Source organism: Haliotis cracherodii, unplaced genomic scaffold (genome assembly GCF_022045235.1).
Source record: "Haliotis cracherodii isolate W230 unplaced genomic scaffold, xgHalCrac1.p SCAF_20, whole genome shotgun sequence".
Lineage (NCBI taxonomy): Eukaryota > Metazoa > Mollusca > Gastropoda > Lepetellida > Haliotidae > Haliotis > Haliotis cracherodii.
In genome coordinates, this window is record NW_027266276.1 from 13,567,090 (window position 1) to 13,589,997 (window position 22,908).

The 22,908-nt window shown below is 42.8% G+C and overlaps 3 protein-coding genes and 1 pseudogene across 4 annotated transcripts; 1 reads left to right on the forward strand and 3 right to left on the reverse strand.

The window, feature by feature from the left end:
- Window positions 1-4,419: 4,419 nt before the first annotated feature.
- LOC139470330 (uncharacterized) lies at window positions 4,420-8,760 on the reverse strand. The gene is made up of 2 exons (XM_071252701.1): window positions 8,618-8,760; window positions 4,420-5,407 (listed from the first exon to the last, which is right to left on the reverse strand). Exons 1-2 carry the CDS (start codon window positions 8,752-8,754, stop codon window positions 4,750-4,752), a joined length of 795 nt encoding a protein of 264 aa, XP_071108802.1. The 5' UTR covers window positions 8,755-8,760; the 3' UTR covers window positions 4,420-4,749.
- A 1,700-nt stretch (window positions 8,761-10,460) lies between these two features.
- LOC139470265 (uncharacterized) lies at window positions 10,461-11,900 on the reverse strand (annotated as a pseudogene).
- Window positions 11,901-13,476: 1,576 nt separating this feature from the next.
- Window positions 13,477-16,107, forward strand: LOC139470255 (uncharacterized). Its single transcript, XM_071252598.1, has 3 exons — window positions 13,477-13,572; window positions 14,866-15,018; window positions 15,434-16,107. Exons 1-3 carry the CDS (start codon window positions 13,490-13,492, stop codon window positions 16,092-16,094), a joined length of 897 nt encoding a protein of 298 aa, XP_071108699.1. The 5' UTR covers window positions 13,477-13,489; the 3' UTR covers window positions 16,095-16,107.
- A 1,271-nt stretch (window positions 16,108-17,378) lies between these two features.
- Window positions 17,379-20,877, reverse strand: LOC139470126 (uncharacterized). 2 transcript variants are annotated; one of them, XM_071252423.1, is made up of 3 exons: window positions 20,797-20,877; window positions 19,317-19,467; window positions 17,379-18,131 (listed from the first exon to the last, which is right to left on the reverse strand). In XM_071252423.1, exons 2-3 carry the CDS (start codon window positions 19,454-19,456, stop codon window positions 17,468-17,470), a joined length of 804 nt encoding a protein of 267 aa, XP_071108524.1. In that variant the 5' UTR covers window positions 19,457-19,467; window positions 20,797-20,877; the 3' UTR covers window positions 17,379-17,467. The 2 variants fall into 2 exon arrangements, with proteins under 2 accessions (XP_071108524.1, XP_071108523.1); XM_071252422.1 differs by lacking the exon at window positions 20,797-20,877 and adding an exon at window positions 19,563-19,662.
- Between the last annotated feature and the right edge of the window lie 2,031 nt (window positions 20,878-22,908).

A 22,908-nucleotide genomic window follows, 5' to 3' on the forward strand; every position in this document is an offset into this window, starting at 1 on the left:
TCTATGCTATTGCTTTGTGACGTCATTGGCGTCACGTTTCTTTTTTGTAACGTCATCATATATTGTGTTCCATGACGTTGCCATGGGTTAAGAATGGATTATGCAGCCGCAAGACTCCTACCATGTTTGAAATGTAAATTTGTGCCGAAAAAAAGCAAATGTATTGATATTCAGAGATAAGCTATCTGAGATACCTATCAGCTGTTGTGTATTATGAGAAATTGTTGATACTTTAAAACAATATAAAACACATTATATTGTTAAAAAGAACGCCATATAACAATATCTCTAGTGCTGACAACATGTATGCGCCCGTTTAATTAACTATTTTAGATATATCGCGAACTTAAGATATTTTCAATTGAAAGTCAAACAAATGATAAGGTTAACTTAGAGGTTTTGTTTCGCCATCTATTCAGTTCATTTTGGCGGTTTGGGGATGGATGGGATGAGGGAGGGGTGGTCGTTGATGGTGGAGAGGATTGGGGAGGGTGTAGCACGCATATAGGCGTGAAACAAGCGGTATCATAAATTTGTTGTAGGTTTAGTCATCGCTGAATACGGTTTGATGTGTCCTCCGTGTGACCTCTGTCGGTCGGCTCGGGTCACGTGGCCACGTATGGCACATCTATGAAGATAGATAAGCCAACAACTTTATTTTATCATCCAAAACTGGCTCCCACAGGAGATATCGCTTGGATTAGATTAAGCGATATCTACACTGAAGATATCGCTGCAATGAAATGACATCACAATGCTTTGCAGACCATTGTGACGCCACTGGTTACCATGACGTCACAATCAAAGGACATCACTAATGGCTCTGTTACTGAAGCTGTTAGCAGTACTTTTTACACTGAAGACACTTCTAATTACTGTCTACAAATTGAAAAAGTTGGAAGAATGATGTTGAATGATAAATAAAATCTCACCCTCGTGTCTTTTGATATCAAATATATCAACACTCGTTTATAAAAGTGGCAAAAATCCTCGGCAAGCCTCGGAATTTGTCCACTTTTATCAACTCGTCTTGATATATTTGATATCAAAAGACACTCGGGTGAGATTCTCTGTATAATCTCTATCGTGTAACCGTTATAGTGTTTCGTCATAGATTTACGTATATGGGAATGAGGACGATTTTATTTTTTGTTACTCCAAGAATGTCCCCGACATGGTTTCCGAGTGGAACTGAATCCTGTGTCATTCCATCTGTACAACGTAAATCGAATACTTCAACTGTAAGTATTAAATATACAAAAAACAGTCCGGATATTCGTGTGGATAAAGGAGTTTTGACATGCACGAAAATCTGTGTGTGTGTGTGTGTGTGTGTAAATGGATATACCTCCAACCATTTACATAAAGGTTGATGACCTTTTGAAAAGCTGTTTTCATTAAAACTGTTAAGGTGGCTAAGTGGTGAAATCGTTCACTCTTCACGCCGAAGGTCCAGGTTCAATTCCCCACATGGTTGGGATAATGTGTGAGGCCAATTTCTGGTGTCCCCGCCGTGATATTTCTGGACGTTAGCTAAAAGCGGCGTAAAAATTACACTCACAATCAAAACTTTTAAAAACCATCAGTTGTCGATTATTGAAAATACTTATTCCACGTCAGTTCTACTGAAAAATCTAATTACAATGCCGTAAAAAGTCTGGGACTAAATATTTACTCAGCTGATATTGATTGATATAGATTTATAGCTGCAACATTCAAATTACTTAGTGTTTAAGAAAGCCTTCACTTTTAATCAGAGGAGAGACTGCTACATACTTACCCTTTTCGCGACCACCCGGTGTAATCACTAATTTTCATAGGTCCAGTCATATAATTTCCACAGCTATTTGTTGTCCTTTACTCCAAATAGAAACTGTTTCGGCAGATAATCTAGGCTGGTAACTCTCTTGCATTGACAACTTGTATCTCCATGTCAAACTGACACTGACTGATAAGCATCATACCCGAGATAAGCACATACCAAAGATAAGCACCATACCCGTGACAAGTACCATACCCGAGATAAGCACATACCCCAGATAAGCACCATGCCACAGACAAGCACATACCGACATACGCACCATACCCGAGATAAGCACATACCGAGATACGCACCATACCCGAGATAAGCAAATACACGAGAGAAGCATCATACCCGAGATAAGCACATACCCAAGCTAAGCACTATATCCGAGATAAGCACATACATGAGATAAGGACATACCCGTGATAAGCACCATACCCGAGGTAAGCACCATACCCCAGATAAGCACCATACTTGATATAAGCACATACCCGAGATATGCACATACCCGAGCTAAGCACCATACTCGAGCTAAGCACCATACCCGAGGTAAACACATACCCGACATAAGCACATACCCGAGATAAGCACATACCCGTGATAAGCACCATACCCGAGTTAAGCACCATACTCGAACTAAACACCATACCCGAGATAAGTACATACCCGAGACAAGCACCATACTCGAGCTAAGCACCATACCCGTGATAAGCATCATACCCGAGGTAAGCACCATACCCGAACTAAGCACCATCCCCAGATAAGCACCATGCCCGAGATAAGCACATACCCGTGATATGCACATACCCGAAGAACTAGTTGGTCACGAGTGCACCTCGGCCTTTCCCCCAAAACTTAATTAAGCTCCTGTTTAAGTGAAACAAGATTACATATGCCCCGTACTGTAGGAAAAGGATTATGTGCCTTTTTCTTACTCTATTAAAATGACCAAGGAATACAGTCCGTTATTTGTATTTGATTGGGGGAAAATACCTCAGTTCCTCAATTTCTGAAACATTCTGATCCACCCCCAATTCTTCACCCCACCCCACCCCATCCAATTGTTGTCGATGCAGTTCAGCACAATACACACGCTCACGGGTCTCTGAGAGTGAGTGAGTGAGTGAGTGAGTGATTGAATGACTGTGTGACTGAGTGAGTGGCAGGTACACGTCATGATATGGGTGAAGATTCCAGTTAAGGATGTGACGATGCTCGTGACGTCACGTTTTAAAAGCGCTTAAAGCGTGTTTCACTTTGCCGAAGAACAATAGATGATATATTCGCGTGGAAATCTGAGTTACCAAACATACTGGAGGAAAAGCGAAGTGAATGTTTTTATTCACCCACAGTCTATAAATGGTGTGTTGTAAACGCGAGGGTGGCGTTATGATTAGATTGATGTGTTATACTGGAAAAATTAGAATGAGAGGTATTTTGAAGTAGGTTTAAGTTTCTTGCTTTGTAGCTATTTTTGTAAAACTAGTGTGGTCAGCTATGGTGACACTATTCAAACTTTGGTGCCTTTCGTGGAATTAACGTCACAGGAAATTATCTATAGAGATATTTCCCATCAATATTACAAAATCTGAATAATATATAATGTCACATACCCATGCAAAGTAATGACAAATCTAGAAACGTAATCGGGGCGAACCGGGATTCGAACCCATAATCATAGGTTCCTGACGTGCCTTTGAGACGCAACTCTGCACAGCGACAGACGAAACAGATTCTAGTGGGTGTGAAAGGCCAAACAGCGGTTAAGGTTATATGAACAGGTCACCGAAAAGGGCAGGCATGTCCTGCATCACTGGTAAACACATGCTTATGATATTTTCGGAATCGTGCAGTGGAGATTTATTATGATTGTGGAAATTATGTTGTCGCCTTTTTTAATGTCTGGAAGGACATTTGAGCCACAACACTTTCTTCTGGCTCACTCAACGCCTGTTGCATAAGTAACATTGTGTTCGAACGTAATGGATGATAATGTGATACCAATAAGATCAGCAAGCAATGTTTCCTCAATGTTTCACCTTGAAACAGATGTATTGACTCAGAAATAATAACATTGCGATAACATTTGCCGTTGTGTTTTGGACTTCCTTACTTGTCACAATAAATAGAGGCCCATCCAGGAGTATACCATTAAGGCAGGGAGGTATTTGCTGAGAGGTTAGAACGTCCGCCCGGAGAGCAGAAGGTTCGTGGTTCGATCCCCTGGTTGCGAATTATCAACAGATGTTAAAAGATGGTACTTTAGGCTTCCCCAGGCAGGAGCCCGGCGTTAAAGGGTAAACAAGGACTTGTCGGCTCGGTATAGGTATCCTGTGTCTGAGTGGGGTATTAACATCTAGGGGCGGTCGGGTAGCCTAGTGGTTAAAGCGTTCGCTCGTCACACCAAAGACCCGGGTTCGATTCCCGACATGGGTACAATGTGTGAAGCCCATTTCTGGTGTCCCCCGCCCTGATATTGCTAGAATATTACTAAAAGCGGCGTAAAACCATACTCACTCACTCACTATTAACATCTACATCATATCTCAGTAGCCTAGCGCTTTAAAACCGACATAAGTCCGGACTATTACGAGCAACCACAGCCAGATACCAAAACACAAGGAAACACGTGCACACACACAATATTATAAACTGTTTTTTACAACTATGACTATAAAATTATTCTTTTGCATATAAGCCGAATTAGGTTTGCGGGGACCAATCATTGAAGCATCGTTTGGGGCCTGAGATTTTTGCTTGAGATAAACACACAGTTATGTGTTTTGTTTCTCGAGAAGCAAGCGGAAAACTATAGATTGGGTCGCACAAACCATCAAGTTCAAAACTGCGGGATCAGATTATATTTTTTTAACAACCCGCCCTCCAGACTGTGAAATAGGCGTCTCTTTATGGATTATTCTGTTACTTTTTGTCATTTTCAGTCGTTATTGCAGTGAATTGTATAGTCTCCCTAACGGTGTAAGGGTAGACGAATTCGCCTCCAATAGACTGCAGATCGGGTCGATGTAGCCACTCTTTGTCAGCCGCGCTATGAACCAGGAATATCCCCCTACAAAGTCTGCCTTTTCCAGACGGGGTATAATAGCCTCCATATACTCCTTTACCTGTCCAAAAGTCGGTTTTCCAGGGCAGGCAAACTCCGTCAACCAAACCTTTCTGTTGTAGCGGTTGTAGGCGCTCTCCAGAAAGCCCATATCGCTGTCCACATCACAGGTGTAGCTGTGCAAGGCTATATAATCTACCCGGCATCCCTTGCAAGCTGCGAAGAATTTGTCCAGCCAATCAAATGTCGTGTATGTACATAGACCCCCAACTACGGCACATCTGGCGGGGGCGGGGCTCAAGAGATGTCTGTCTTGTGCTGCAGCTTCAACCTTTGGCCAGTTATCTGCGGCGAATTCAGGAGTCATCAGTGATTGGTCTTTGTGGTTGGGTTCATTGAAGCTAAGGACATATTTGGAATGACGAGGAATGGAGATGGTCTGACCATTGTATCCCCACAACATGGGAATGAACTCGCCCCTCGGGGAACCAGGGCATCCACGTGCATGGTGCCCACTGTCGTTGAGCCCCCAGTCATACCTGAAGAAAACACAGCTGATGTCAAGGTCATAATTCACGACAACATGTCAGAGAAAATGGTGTGTTATTAAAATTTGAAATACAACCCATAGTACCAAAACATACCTAAGATCAATTGTTGGCATTTTCATATTTAGGAATAGAGTGAGTGAGTGGATTGCCATCATGCCACTTTCAGCAATGTTGTGACTGTGTCACGGTGGTATGCATGCGATAGAGTCTGGATTATAGAAACGGACAACCGACAATACTCCTGTCCTACTCATAGACCCCCAAAAGGCAAGACAGATATGAGATACTTGTGGCCCATTTTCTGCCACTAAATCTAGGCGGGAGACACGCTTTACATGCCGGCAGATGCTACCCCAAGAATACAAAAAAAGAGACAAGCATCAGGTATCGGCGGATATATGGTACCCCACAAATGCAAAAAGGGGACACAGATATGATGTACTGGGGGTCCATTTTCTGCCACTGAAACTCGGTGGGACAAGACTTAGATGTCGGCAGATGCTACCAAACAATACAAAAAGGGAGAGAAGCATGATCTATCGGCGGATATATGCTACCTCAAGTATGTGTTGAGGGCACAGTGAGAGACAAGGGATCCGTCTATGTGTTTGATTCAGTGAATGTTTCATGTCGGATAGAATCTGCTAAGATGACGAGCAAATCTTATCTGACCTAAACAGAACTCTACAACAGTTTAAAGTGCCTTAAGAACAATGCGTCACCTGGTCCGTATGGAATAAGATATTAATTTTTTTTTAAATAAAATGCTTTTCATCAGCTCTTTCACAGATGTCTGCGGAAGGAGTATTTTATGCCAAAGACTTAAAGAGTTGTTTGACACTAAAATTATGTTATATCGGAACCGTAAGTTTGCTTGCGGACAAGTTACTCCACTGTTGGCCACATGTTTACACTTCAGGATCCAAAACTTTTGTTAACCCTCAAACGGTTATGAAGTATGTATATATTCTGCACAAAAAAACACGCAAAAGTGATTTTAGATGTATATTTCATATATCATATAAATAAACAACAGATGGCAATCGATTGTTTACAATTGACACACGTCATTGTCATTGACTCAGGTTCCATATGGCATACATGGAACAGTGGATTTACAAGGTAAAGGTCACCTGTTCTCAAAATCTTGTACGGCCACCATTAGAGTCCAAAACTGACTGGCATGGGCGTCCCATGAAAGCAATCAGATCCCGATTTGTATCCTCTGGATTGTCCACCCACTCTGCCTGCAGTGCTTTTGCCAACTGTCGAAGGTTCTGTAGTTGTTGCAGTACTTAATCCAGTGCATCACATAAATGTTCGATTGGGTTTAAACTGGGAGACCTTGAGGGTCACGGTAGGACCTGGATGTTGTGCTTCCTGAAAAAGGCTATGTCAGTCTTGCCGTGTGAGGTCAGGCGTTGTCTTTTTGAAAAATGGCGTTCGCTTGTTGCATAATGGGAAGGACTTCTGGCCAAAACATCTCATCCGTGTAACGTGTCTCCATCGCAGGTGTGGCCATACTCTGTGACCTTTACACCATTGACGTCGCAGCCGACGATGCAGCACCTCGAACTAGTTACCTTCCGCGCGTAACCGGTTCCACAATGTCTGGGTTGATATCCTATGCAATGCTGGTGTTGCAGGGGAGATGGCTGTTATGGTTCTTTCACGGAAGTGACGTAGCCATATGAATCTGTCCTGTGCTCTAGTTGTGATTCGGGATCGACTGGATCTGGGAAGGTAACGTGTTGTCCCGTGTGTCTTGTAATGGTGCTTGGTGCTACATGGAAAACCCTGGCTACAACTCGTAGCATGTTCACGTGCTGTAAGATTGTGAATGCATGCAAATGAAAACCCAACGTTGTTGCAGCGCAACAAGTGATGTTGCACGTGCATGTCATGTTGGTGTGTTTCGGCGCAAGGCTCCACGTGGTTAGCAAGAAAACGTACAACTTAATGGATAGTCACTTCTGGTTTATTGCATATAACGACGTGTATCACCATTATCAACTGTTGAGTAAGAAAACGTGGTTGTGTTTTTGCGATCTTTCCCACCCTCTCACCACAGTTCTGCAGTACCTATTTCTGTTTTTTCACACAAATCAATCACAATCCATGCAGATATGACCAATTCATTTTCGGTATTAATTGTGTATGGATGTCGGCAACACTGTCGGGTATTTAAGAGTGTTCAACTTCGCGTTTCTTTCTTGGCTTAGTATATTTCTGATGTCCATTGACTGTACAGGAACTAAAAAAATATATTGTCCCAATTATTTCAAAAGTTTAAAAAATTATCATGCTAAAAACGTATAATGTCCAAATCATCTACGGGCCGTCTGCCTGTCTGTCGGTTGGTCAGTCTGTCGTCGTGAAGTTGGGACACGCATTTGGCAAACAGTTGCCCTTAACAGTTGCTGTGGGGACCCGGGATACATCAGAGACCAGCAAAAATGCTCTGATCTGGAGGCTGTTTGTCATTGGGGTCACGTGAAATACAATTGTATCCCCACTATATATGTACCACACGTGATCGCCAATGGCAAACAGCTATTGGATCAGAGCTCTGAACAATACAACAATGCACCTCGAGATTTAAGCCAGGCTCGTGTTTTCGTGGGCTTGGAGTGGAAAGTGCCGCGAATTGTCAATTCAGACAGTGTGTGCTTTTCGTGGGACTCGAGTATTTGGTTGTGCTCTTAACCAGCTGGAGACCTCACAACAGTACTTTATCGGGATAAAAAGCGAGGACAATATGATTCGTCTACGCCTCGCCTTTGTTCTCGGATCTGTACCTTCATATTCAGATACGTATTGTTACTCGTCCTCTATGGCAATAAACCCCACCACTCTGTTAAGGGCAACACAATTCGATTATTTATAAAAAACAAACAAAAAAATTTCTCCATCAGATGTTGCTCTCCCTCCTCCCGCCCAAATACCCTAGGGTCCGCTCCGTTTGAGAAGACTAAATTAGATTATTTATATGTCACCGTGAAATAGCTGGAATATTGCTGTACAAACAAACAATTACGACCAACTAAAGTCCCCCACCCACCTCCTTCACACGAATATCAAATTGTCAGTTCCTCTGATACGACTGCATTGGATTATTTACGGGTAGCTGTGACATAGTTTGAACATAGATTATTTATGCGGCGTAAAACAGCAAACAAACAAATAAAAAACACTTACCACCAGCTGACGTTGCTCAGTACGAATGTGTCATTACACTGGTAATGGTCGGAAAAGGTCAGTGTAACGCCCTTTTTAGTTATTGCATTCACAAATAAAACGCACCCCACACATACAGTGAGCAATATCCAGGCCATGTCACTCGCCTCTAGGTCAGGTGAAAATCCAGTTTGGTGTTGCGCTAAACACACGGATTTATCGGCTTTTAGAGGTGCGTTTTGGCGCTGAGACCATAACCTGCGAATGACGGCTAAATACTTCCTTGGAACAGGTGCTGTAGTGAACGTCGGCTTGACATAGATGTGAAACTGAAAGAGCCGTTATGGACGCTGAATGTCACAGGTAAAGGGCTTACGGTGAAGGAGTGTGGATTCAAACTGAGAAGCAACGGATTTGAGCAGCATCATGAAGATGTTCGCTACTGGACTGCTGCAACATATGATTTATATTGCCGTCCTTCAGGATGTCATGAACTTATACGCTCAAAACTTGTTTGATGAAGGTTACAACATTCAATGCCTCAGCAGAGCTTTAAAACAATGTCATGGTAGTCATGTGAAGTACATACCGAAATTTGACGCTACAGTGGCAAAATAATGTCCCATACAATTCCCTATTTTGACCTGTACCATAATATATTATGTTCCCGTGTTTATTCCGGATGAGTATTTGACTTGCCTTTGCATGTGTTTGTGATGGGTGCCACCACTGGTACCGGATATGTTCGTCTCTTTGCGAACATCCTCATTGAAGAAGTGGGAAGAGTAAATTAAACGTGCTTTCGATAGAGATGTCTTATGATTTTGGAAATGTTTTTGTTGCTTTATATTCACATGTCGGTGAGACGGGTCGCCCGATGATCCGGAGTTGCGCCTCTAAACTGTCGAGATCCTCTGCTTGTCAGTTCGAGCCACATTTATACTGTGAGCATTATTACCCTTATGTTCAGGGTCAATAGCGGTTTTTTTCAGTTTCACATCTATATCAAGCCGACGTTCACAACTCAAGGAAGTATTTAGCCCGTAATAGCTGGTTACGGTCACAACGACAATGATATCAAGTGGTATATCCCGGGGGCAGGGAATGTAAACGAGTAGTTACTGAAAAACAAATTTTGTCTCAAAAACAAATTCCAGTATCCTGAGTGAGTGATGTAACGGTGCTACGAGTTTAAAAAGGAGATTATCGATCAATTGTTGTTGCAAACATAGTGAGTGAGTTGGGTTTAACGCCGCTTTTAATAGTATTCCAGTTATATCACTTAGTTATGTCAGCTTAATGTGGAGGAAAGCCCGAAGTGATGCAGGTCTCAGACGTTTACCACGTCGGTGAAACCCACGAGCACGGGTATGGTGCTGACAAATCTAGAAACATGAACGGGGCGAACCAGGATTCGAACACACAATCATAGGTTTCTGTCCAAGGGACGCAACTCTTCACAGCGAATCGCGGCGCCTTAGACGACTGGGCCACCCACACTTTTCTGCCGATAAAAGAGGCATGCTACTGTTCATATCTGAACACCTTATGCATCGACGAATATTGTGAGCCTGTTTTTATATTCATACACCGTGATGCTGGTCATGAGAGGAGACTTAATAGATCGGGCGGTCAGGCTGGATGACGTGGTTGTCATCGTTCCCGACGGCGTGAATCATTGTTCATATCAATGGATTGTCTGTTTTAGACTTATTCACAGGCCGCCGTCATTTAACTGGAATATTGCTGAGTTCAGCGTTTTATGACAAACAAAAAACATACAAAAAAACAGTTATCATATTCCTGATTTATTGAAAAAAATCAATCATTTCAAATCAAATATCTAGATAACAGTACACCACAACCATTTCGACATTTGAATTTTAGTGAAGAGAATTATATAGCCTTCCCAGAGCCGTTAGTTTCGACAAGTCATCCTCGAGCAATGCGTTGACTTTGCGGATGAACTTGTCGTCTGTGAGAATGCGGTTCCCAAACCAGGCATAGCGAGCCACAAATGGAGCGCGTTCTAATCTAGGTATAATACGTTTCATGTAATTCTCAACATGGGTTAGAGAAGTAGTGTGGGGGCAAGCAAACTCCGTCAACCAGACCTGTTTCTTGTAACGGTTGTGTACCGTCTCCAGGAACCGCATGTCATTGTCGACGCCGCAAGTGTAGCTGTGAACGGCAACGAAATCGACTTTACAGCCATTGCACTCTTTGAAAAACTCGTCCAGCCATTGAAAGTTCTCCATAAGACAGTTGGTGTTGTTAATGTTACATCGGGCTGGAGCGGGGCTGATGATTGATTTGCCCATACCTGCAGCCTCCACTTGATGTCAGTGGGAGGCAGCCTCTTTTGGCGTCAAGTGGCCTTGGTGTCTCTCGTTGGGCTCGTTGAAACCGAGAACGTGGTGTGCGGAGCTCGGTATATTAAGATGGTCGATATTACCTGCTCCCCAAACCATTGGTACAAACTCCCCTCTGGCCGGGCATCCCATCCCCTGGACCTTGTCGTTCTGTGTAGTCCAGCTGTACCTGGTGTGGAGAGGTCAAGATAGTGAGTCGGTGAGTGAGTGATTTGAGTTTTAACGCCCCTGGGAATACTATTACAGTTGCTCTGACATCTCGTTATCCGGAAATACAGCTTTCCCGATGATTGTGTAGGAGATATACATTTACATGTATGTGTTTTCAGATTGTCGAGAGGAATTGAGTATTAAATGCCCTGAAATATTACCATTTGACACCTCTGGCTACAGGCTACTGTAATTTTTTATTCATTAACGCCCTCAAATCACAGAGAAATACGACGTCACTCTGGAATGATATGAAGTCATGTGGGAATGGCATGACGCCATATGCTTCTATAGTACCTGACCCCGCCTGTTTGGTAGAATGTGGACACCAGCAACTAAATCAAAGATTTTCCTGATAACTATGGAATAAACGTAGAATTTTATCGATAAAACAAAATATAAATAAAATTGAAAATAAAAATAATTATGCTTCAGACTGATAAACAAATACTCATTTACCAAACACAATATCACATGGTCGGTTCTTAACCGTTACTTTTAACCACCATCGTGGCACTTAATGTGCGTTGTACTATTTAAGTCAAGGTTATGAAAAGCTAAAATAGGCCACAGCACAAGTACCACCAGCTGATGTCCGACAGTGTCTGCGTGTCGTTGCAGTGGTAGTGCTTCATGCTGATGCCGATGCCCTTCTTTGGTGTTGTTACCGCTGAAGAGATCAGTCCGGCAATACAGGTAACGATGGCAACCCTCCACGTCATGGCGGGGATTTTTGAAAGAAATCCATAAAATTTTCTTCTTAAACTGGCTGGTTGAAAAATATGTGTTAGATACTTTACCATTTTGGTGAAATCACTGCCATTCGTGTAGTGCCGACAGTCCAGCAGCTATAATCGAGGCGACGTTTGGATTAACTAACGAGCATTTGAGTGAGTGAGTAAGCAAGTATGGTTTTACGCCGCTTTTAACAATATTCCAGCTATATCACGGCGGGGGACAGCAGAAATGGGCTTCACACATTGTACCCATGTGGGAATCGAACCCGAGTCTTCGAGGTGACGAGCGAACGCTTTAACCACTAGGCTACCCGACCAACCAAACGAGCATTAGATCCTGACACAAACACTTACACCTACAAAAGAACATGTTGAGCACATGGTACAATTTCCCTTGTCAAGTTTCTGAAACAATGGCAAGACACTTCGTGGTAACCTTTGTACTTATTTGGCAGATATTTCGATTTCTGTTGTAGTAAAAGCGTACATGCCACACAGGTAAAAAGTTTTTTCTGTTATGCTTTATGTGTAAAACTATGTATAGTTCAAGGTTGAAATGAAAATATCTTCAGGGAGCAATATTATATTAGAGTGAACTGTCCTGGCGCTTAGTAAGAATACTTCTTCATTTTTTTAAAAGTATCATTTGATGTGAAACGTTTTAAAAATAGAAAATAAATCGCAAAATACACAACTGCTGATGGGTATCTCAGACATCTTATTTTTGAGAATCTATACATTTGCTTTTTTCGGCACAAATTTACAACATTTCAAACATGGTAGGGGTCATGTTGTTGCAAATTCATTTCTTACCCCAGTCTTCAATGAACCATTTTATTTTAACACAAAAATACCCAGCCACAGATAACTTGTGACACACTGTTGCAGGACTGAGTGATGGTTAAACAGACAATTAAATTAAATTGGACAACATCAAATCTTTTACTTTTCACTAACATAAAAAAACTCGGTAAACTTTCTTTGGCCCTTCCATCGAACTATCCATCGACATCACAACAAAATCACAAAGTGGTCGATGTTGAGTTCCTCCAGGAAGTGCGATGCGATCGTGTTTTCCGAGACACTAAAGAATTACAGTCAAAACGGGAGGGGATAGCTCACCGCCACCAGAAGACTAGAGTTTAATTCTGCTGATGCCTCTTATGTGTGACGCCCTTCAGTTTTATCCCCCGTGATATTGCTGCTGAAATATTGGTAAAACCGGCATAGAACATGATGCTGTTGAACTAATTGTGCAAAAACAAACCTGTAATACTCACAGGGATTTCTCTGTTGTGACATACAGTAAACCACTAGATCTGGGTTCGGTCTGATCCTGTTGATAATCAGAGACTGCAAGATAGCACAAAGACTGTGTCGATTTTGTTGTTGACTATGCATATTCTAAGTCAAGATAGGAAAGGCGGTCACATTCTGAACCTGGACAAAATGGCCGCACCTCCATCCGGGTTATTCAATTGTCTCAGTCCTGACAACAGTGCATGTAAGGCAGTACATTCTAAGACACGCGTTTCAGTGATAACTGATATAAGATCAGGCTTGATTGTGTCTGTATGTTGTTTATCTGTCCCCAGGCCAAACCATGTAAACAGAACAGATGGGTTCCTAGTCTTATCAGTCCTGTAACTCAAACAAGGTAGGCGCTATATTTACTCTGTGTAATATTTGCTCGATCTTGTTAATAAACATTCAGCTGCTCAGTAATGATTGTGATTATAATCTATACCCTACGTTTGTTTTTGGAACATATCGAAAGAGTTTTTATACGATGAAATAGCTGTTTTCAAAAGACATATATGTGTAAAGGCACTTCAAGACTGGCAACGTGTCCTTGACACCAACTTGAAATGTTGCCTTCATCGTAAGAAAAGGTTAGGTGAGATGAGGTATGTACATGTGCATGTGCGTGTGCGTGTGCGCGTGCGTGTGTGATCAGACGCTATTTCCACTAGACCAGGGAGGCAGCCCGTAACAAAAGGACATCAAGCAGTAATCACTACGGTGAGGTGAAATGGGGTTTAAGGTCGCGTTCAAGGTTATTGCTCTTCTATAGCGACGTGCGTGCACATGTGTGTGTATGTGTGTCAGTGTGCGTGCGTGCGTGCGTGCGTGTGTGCGTGCGTGCGTGTGTGTTCTGCTAGACATGTACAGGACTAATTAGTTCCTGACCTCAAGATACTATGCTGCAGTTTAACATGAATACTCCACTCAGACACAGTATACTGACCCGAGCCGATCAGTCTTGTTTTAGCCCCTAAATACTGAGGGCCAGCGCCAAACAGGGTAACAACAAGTACCATCTTTTAACGTCTTATGGTATGACGCGGACGGGGATGAAACCGTCAACCTTCCGCTCTCCGGGCGGACGCTAGACCACTGAGGCGGTCGATTTACTACGGATCATATATAGACTGTTCATTTCTCAGAGGGACGTGTGGGCCAGTGGGGTAAATGGGTTAAAGACTGTTTTACTTGTAATTCAGTAATATCACGGCGTGTCAGTTTTATATAAAACCCGAAACACAGCTGTTCACATACGTCTATCACGATGGAGAAACCTATGAACTCGGGTATGGTGCCGTTAAACCATGGATTATATTGAGGGTGAATCAGTCATTCGAATCTGCGGATCCTGGCATGTCTCATGGACGCAACTTTGCATAGCGAATAGCAGAGCCTTAGGCCAGCCCGCGAGCCAGGCCGGGGAGTGGTGTGTGACGGAAATTCGTGGGAGGGGAAACACTCAGGGGTTGGGTTATACGTTCAAAAGACTCGTATAATGGATTAGGTGCCTGCGACAACCTGTGTAACATAAACAAATCTGGGCTTTCCTGGTTTCACTTGGGGACGTGACAGGTAGGAAAAGACTGGGAAATACTATGATGGTGGGTAGACAGCCATTAAAGTTAAGTATGCCTTGTTGTTTCAGATTGCAGAACGAAGAAGAGATGTTGTTGCTTCTATGTGTGTGGCTGTTGGGGACGTCTCTGCTGGTGGCGGGTACTCCGAAGAAAGGGGTGTGTTTGTACATGAAGGCGTACCACTGCAACGATACACAGGCCCTCCATGACGTCAGCTGGTGGTAGGTCAGGACCATCTGGTGTCCATATTGGTAAAATATACCATGCGTGAGTGTGTATAGATTACGGCCGCATTGGTCGCAATTGCAGCTATATTGCGGCAGCCAGTTTAATAGTAAAGCTGAACCTGTCATTGACAACGTCCTACCCGTCGGGTACAATGCCACGCAATCAACCCATTAGAACCTGATCCAATGGTCCAATTTAGTCGCCTCTTGTAATTGTGTCCCGACTGATCGGAGCTACTGAGGTCTATACTAATGAGGGTTTCATATATCTACTGCCATCTCGTGAAAATATAAAACGTCAACGCCAGAGAAACACTAAGTCTCTAGCAACACTATCTACTGACCAGCACCTGTAAACGATCTACTGAACACCAAGTGTAAACTGATCATGATCATCCTCCTGCTACAGGTATGACTGGGGCATGGATCACAACAAGCATCATGAGCTTGGCTGTCAGGGTCAGCCCCGGGGGGAGTTCGTGCCCATGGTCTGGGGCTACTGGGGTCAGAAGATGAACTTCCCAAGCTCCTCCCACCACGTTCTTGGCTTCAACGAACCCAACCACAAAGACCAGTCCCACATGACCCCTCAAGCTGCTGCCTCGCACTGGCGGGAGCTCCAATCAGGGGCCCACGGTATGTCCTTGGTCAGCCCGGCTCCTGCTCGATGTGGCAGTGTTGGAGGACTATGTACAGAGGAAACCTACAAATGGCTAGATGACTTCTTCAAAGCTTGCAGCAGCTGTCAGGTCGACTTCGTGGGGGTCCACAGCTACACTTGCAGCGCTGACAACGACATGAGGTTCCTGGAAACCGTGTACCATCGGTACCACAAGAAGGTCTGGCTCACAGAGTTTGCATGTCCCTATTCCTCCTCCCTATCCCATATTGAAAACTACATGAAAGCTATCATCCCTCGACTTGAGGCTGCTCCGTTTGTCGCCCGCTACGCTTGGTTCCAGGCTCGGATAACGCATGGTGATAACTTCATCCACAAGGAGAACAGTCTTCTGGAAGCCGACTCTTCCAAGCTAACATCCCTTGGGAGATTGTATAATTCTCTTCATTAAGGATTTTATTAAATTGTGTACAGTCTGTTATTGTTTTACTTTTTATGTAATTATTACAATAATTATAGGCCTATAATTACAAATTTTAATTCACTTGATTGATTGCATTAAGTATCGATACAAAGTTGGTAAATTGTTTCAGCCTCAGATCACCTGATGTTTTCTGCAATATTTTACTAAATGTAACAGTTCAGGAGAAACAACAGGAGTTGCCGCACAACAAACATGACCAAATCATGTTCCTTTCACCACACATTCATACATGCATGACAGGCCATGTGGAGGGGAAAACTTAAATGTTCTTCATAAATGACCACTGCATGGGATATGTCATAATGACACACCCTCAGAAGACCAGGGCTAGAAGTTGTCTTAAGCAACCCACTCGTGTCATACGAGGCAGCTAACGGTATCATGTGTTGATGCCTACGGAAGTTGTTGAATGATGTCATTATGAACCAGTTATGTAGATCGACATACATACAGACGATGACATACAGCTTGAATATTGAGTTCGGCATTTAACAAGCAAAAAAACACAAATCATAACGGCACATGGAGAAATGAGCAGTCGGACAATAATTTCAATATGGCTCATACTATTTGTCCTCCGTCCTTGGTAATATTTAACTCATATCAAAGAGGTGGACTTCAAGAGAGGGATACAAAACTAGATCTCTTGTGGTGACTTCACTGGTGTCGTCGAGCTGGTATCATCATGGTCACAAATAACTTTTAGTGGTCCATTCATATAATTACCACCACCATGTTGCCTTTTACGCTCAACGGACGCGGTATTTGACAAATATTCTCTGACGTTTTATGTGAACTTGATATGGGCCGATGTTTCTGTTGGTGGACTGAAGTCCCCGATTTTCATCATTTATGCCGAGCCTACAACCAGAAGAAATGTTTGGGCCGTGACATTTAACTATCTTGCCCTTATTATTTCTTTTGGACGAATCGGGTAGGAATATGTAAATGTGTCAGACAAGTATGTGTGTTTGTGGATCAGAAAAATTATGCTTACGAGTAACCCAGACTTCTGATTGTAAAAGAGTCCCCGTTTGAGTGAGTGAGTATGGTTTTACGCCGCTTTTAGCAATATTCCAGCAATATATAGACGGGGGACACCAGAAATGGGCTTCACACATTGTACCCATGTGGGAATCGAACCTGGGTCTTCGGCGTGACGAGCGAACGCTTTAACCACTAGGCTACCCGACCGCCCCATCCCCGTTTGAACAAGTCGAGAAACTTCCTGACATAATAGCCAACCAGTCATCATTGTAATGATTTATTGGAAAAGGTTAATCATTTCAGATCAAATATCTTACATTACATTACATTTCAACCATTTGGACTCAGATGATTTAGTGAAGTGTATTATACAGCCTTCCCAGCGCCGTCAGCTTAGCAGAGCTGTCTTCATGCAATGCGTTGACTTTGTGGATGAACGAGCCGTCTTTGATAATACGGTTCCCAAACCAGGCATAGCGAGCCACAAACGGAGCACTTTCTAATCTTGGTATAAGCCTTTTCATGTAATTCTCAACATGGGTGAGAGAAGTTGTGTAGGGACAAGCAAATTCCGTCAACCAGACCTGTTTCTTGTAACGGTTGTGGACTGTCTCCAGGAACCGCATGTCATTGTCGGCGCCGCAAGTGTAGCTGTGAACGGCAACGTAGTCGACTTTACAGCCAGCGCATTCTTTGAAAAACTCGTCGAGCCATTCAAATGGCTCCATGACACAGTTAGAGTTGTTGCCATGGACTTTACATCGGGCTGGAGCGGGGCTGATAAGGGATTTGCCCATGGCAACAGACTCCAATTGATGCCAGTGGGAGGCGGCTGCTTTGGGCGTCATGTGGGCTTGGTGCCTAGCGTTAGGTTCGTTGAAACCGAGGACATGGCTTGCGGAGCTGGGTAGGTTAACATTGGCGACATGACCTCCTCCCCAGAACATGGGTACAAACTCCCCTCTGGCAGGGCACCCCATCTCATGGAGCTTGTTGTCATTCGTTCCCCAGCTATACCTGGTGTAGAGAGGTCACGATTGATAGGTCAGGTAACAAATGTTCGGAAACACTGTATTGCTAGTTTAGTCCTACATACGGTTTGGTAAACGGCCCGACCGTTTAATAGTTTTGTTTGGGCCAGAATACTTTGGGTCACAGCTTCAAATATGTACAATCTTCCCTCAAAACCCACAATACACTATTTTCCAGAAAAACAATCTTATCTTTTTTTTGAGCAGCGAATTTCAAATGGCCGGCCTCATACATTTTTGACAGAAAATCCGAATAAATACTTATTAGGTTTATAGGGGAAGTCAAATTGAGTAACATCAATCTACTATCTGACTCTCTTTGGCATCATGTTTGCCGCGACAGAGCACACACATAAGTCTGTAATTAAGAATTAAACGTTGCAAGGAGTCGTGGCATTTTTTCTAGAAGGACACTTTGGATAATGCTTACATGGTATCCGCATTGGATAATTTTATTGTATCGTATTAAATTCATAAATACGTATTTGAGAGCTAAAAAGCGTGATTTAAAACCGATCGTTATTGATTATGAATGATTTGTTTGTTCGTTGTTTAACGCTGCACTCAGGAAAATTTCAACTATATGACGTCGGTCTGCAAATTATCGAGTCTGGACCAGTGAAGCCAATGATTGATGTCATATATACGCTTCGAACCAAGACAGCGAGCCTGATCACCCGATCACGTTAGTATAGTGGCCTCTTACGGCAAGCACGTTGGTCGTTTTGGCCAGTGAGGTGAGGTGAAATGGGGTTTAACGTCGCGTCCAAGATTATTGCACTTATATAGCGACGTGCATGTACGTGTGTGTGTTTGGGTGGCTGCTTGTACTAGTCCGGACTGATGCCGATTTATAGTGCTAGCTCACTGAGATACCATGCCGCAGTTTAACATGAATACCCCACTCAGACACAGTATACTGACTCCGAGCTGACCAGTCCTTGTTTTAGCCCCTTAATGCCGAGCGCCAGACAGGGTAACAACGAGTACCATCTTTTAACGTCTTTTGGTATGACGCGGCCGGGGATCGAACCGCGGACCTTCCGCTCTCCGGGAGGACGCTCTTCCACTAGACCACGGAGGCGGTCTCCGTTTTGGCCAGTACCCGGTAAGATGTACGTGATAATGTATATATATATATACAAACGTTACGTGGCGCAAACACACGTACCACCAGCTGATGTCTGACAGTGTCTGGGTGTCGTTGCAGGTCGGGTGCTTCATGGTGAAAGCGGTGCCTTTTTTTGGTGTCGTTACCACAGAAGTGATCAATACGGCGAAGCAGGTAACGCTGGCAAACCCCCACATCATGGCGGCGATTTCTGAAAGAAATCCAAGAAATAGTGTTGGTTTAATGAAATTGAAATTTAAGGAGTGAGCACTACTTCTTAATTAGCAAAGAAGGCGAAACACTTACAGCTGAATATGATTTCAGGCAGAGAGCAAAACCAATTTTGTCGAGTTTTTAAACCATTGTAACCTGTTTTGTTTCGAGTTTGTATGTACTTGGCACATATTTCAATTACTGATATACAACCATGAAGAGGTCAGGGACTTTATAGGATGGTCATCTGAAACACGAACTAGATATCTGTGCACACGACCAGAGATAAAATCCGAGTTTTTTTAGAAGATCAGGTGACAGTCCGTACCAAGAATATTCTTCCTTCAACACGGAGTTCGTGTAATGTAGATACTATTTCCGAAATAATCTGATTTTATTTATCAAGAAAGAACCTGCAGCACACTCAAATACAAAAATACTGATGAAAGCAGAGAAACAAAAATTATTGATGACAAAGCCTGTTGGGATAATTTACAAAGATGATGGAAATAGGAAATCCAACGCAATAAGAAAAAAATGACTCAATGATAACTCCCCCTCCCCCCACACACACACCTTCCCCCTCATACGTACCAATCCCCTTTCAGCAAAACGGTTTATCAAGCGCAGACAAAATGAATAAAGAAATGTTCCGCACTTCATAATGAAATGAAAAATACAGAAGTAAGTAGATACTTCACTTGTATTATTGAGGAGCCGTCTTTTAGCTGGAATATTGCTGGGTGCGGCGCTAATCAACAAACAAACAACAAATTACAGAGGAACGACATCATGTTGGACGGTAAAACCGTAACTGTCCTGTACACCCCAACTTTTCGCCAGCCACAATGGCCACTCTTTAACCAAAATAACTTCATTTAGAGGCATTTAGAAGTTGGACCACTAAGTAAGGATAAGATATTTGGATGAACAACTTCTTTATTACAATTAAAGAGCGACGTTTCGGTGTAGGTTCTAACACCGCTATCATCACTTGCTTGATAGAACCTACACCGAAACGTCGCTCCTAATTGTAATAAAGAAGTTGTTCATCCAAATATCTTATCCTTACTTTTTACCAAAATGGTCTGTGTTTTTGTAGCTCCAGGAAGCGTGGCGAGATTGTGTTTGATGGTGCCGCTGAAGGAGTACTGGCATACTAGGGCGAGGGAAAGCTAAGTGGTCAAACCGTTCACTCGTGGCCAGAAGGGCTAGGTTAAATTCCCACAAAGTGTAACGCCAATCCATCATAAATCATTTGCTGAAATCAGCGTTAATCTCAACGCTGTCTAATAATGTTAAGAAAACAGAAACATGTTATACTCACGAAGAAAACTGTCTTCTGACACACAGTGTAACACTATATCTTGTTTTGTTCCAACTGATAGTCACGTGAGATTACAACACAGCACATATGCTAGACTGCGCCCAGTTTGTATTTGCCTTTTATTGATATTCTAAGGCAAGATGTCTGTGCAGTCAAGTGGTCTTCTATTTCGGTCCTCTGGTGCAAAATGACCACACCTGCATCCGCGTCGTACAACAACATCCGATCAGACAACGATGCATGCACACAACAAACAGATGTAGTAATTGTTGTCGCATTTATACAGTACATCCCTGGACACACGTTTAAAGTTTCAACTTAAAATGGCCTCAGACCACAATCATTTTCCTGCTTGCTATCGACAGGGACGTGAGGCTGTTCTCCTGCTGCATGCTGACCAACCTGCCACTTGTCACTTGACCTTGATCCACCAACTGTCAACAATGGTCACCGGAAGGTTTGAGCTGAAACACACACACACACACACACACACACACACGCGCACATACGCACGCACGCACGCACGCACGCAGGCACGCGCGCGCACGGCCTTGAAGTTGGGGTCAAATCATGGGAGGCTGGAGTCCATACCATGTATCAACTTTTTATTCATAATTATTCACCCCCACCAAACTTCCTGATGTTCCGTAGAGGATATTTCTCCAGGTTGTATAAGTAGTCATCAAGGTATTTATCCCTGTAAAATAAATATCAAGGGATAAATACCTTGATGACTACTTATACAACCTGGAGAAATATCATCTACGGAACATCAGGAAGTGCCATCCCAACTTATCACTGGAAGAACGTAAAGCTGTGGAGGATCTTAAAAATGACAAATCGATTGTTATTAAGGAAGCAGATAAAGGCGGCGCAGTCGTAATAATGGACTCGGAATATTATGAATAAAAAATTTATGAATTATTGCAAGACAAGGAATTTTACATTGAAACAGATAATACTGAAAAAGCTGTAATTAAGAAGATTAAAAAACATAGTGATGACTTTTCTGGAGATCTACACCCTAAAGAAAAAGACTACTTAATAAACAGTGACCCGCAGACGGCTAATTTCTATGGACTACCCATGATCCATAAAAGTAAATTGATAAATAATGCTATTGCCGAACAGAATGCGGAGTATATCGAAATTACCAGCTGTCCTGATTTGACATTCAGGCCGATTGTCGGAGGACCGAACAGCCCGACTCAGCGCCTAAGTAATCTCGTCGATATCATTTTAAAACCATTAACAAAGCATGTACCGAGTTTTGTAAGAGACGATGTAGACTTTGTTTCCCAGCTGCCCCATGCCGTACCTATTGACGCGACTCTAGCCACCTTTGATGTGAAGAGTTTATTTACCAACATACCCCATGATCTGGGATTGGAAGCAGTTCAGTTTTGGCTGAGAAAACATCCTGAGGCTATCGACACTGAATTTTCGGAAAGTTTCATCGTGGAATCTTTAAGATTAGTCTTAGAAAATAATACCTTCTGTTTCAACGGAAAATTCTATCATCAAAGAAAGGGAACGGCCATGGGAACGAAAGTCGCCCCAACATACGCTACACTTGTGATGGGTTACATAGAGGATATTCTTTACGGGAAGGTACACGATTCCATGTCAGAATCCATTGCCAAACATGTGCGCGAAACTTGGAAGCGATTCTTGGACGACTGCTTTTTAGTTTGGCACTCAACCCGTGAAAATTTAGACATTTTTCTGGATATTATTAATAAGCTCCATCCTTCCACCAGTTTTACTATGGAGTCTAGCGAGAGCGAAATTCCATTTCTGGACGTCCTTGTAATTAAGGAAGATACTAAATTGAAAACTGATATCTACTACAAACCAACGGACACCCATCAATACCTACAATTCGGTTCATGTCACCCCAGGCATACACGAACTAACATTCCTTATTCACTTGCGCGGAGACACCCACCTCACATATTTCACATGAAAATTCTAATTAATATAATTAATTTTGATGTGCAAAGACGTTTATGTTTTTGGATCATGTTCGTGATTTTATTAACATTATATAAACTTAAAATTGTCAACAAGGTTTGGCCCCTGAGGTTTGAAGAGTAGTCTCCCTTTGACCTT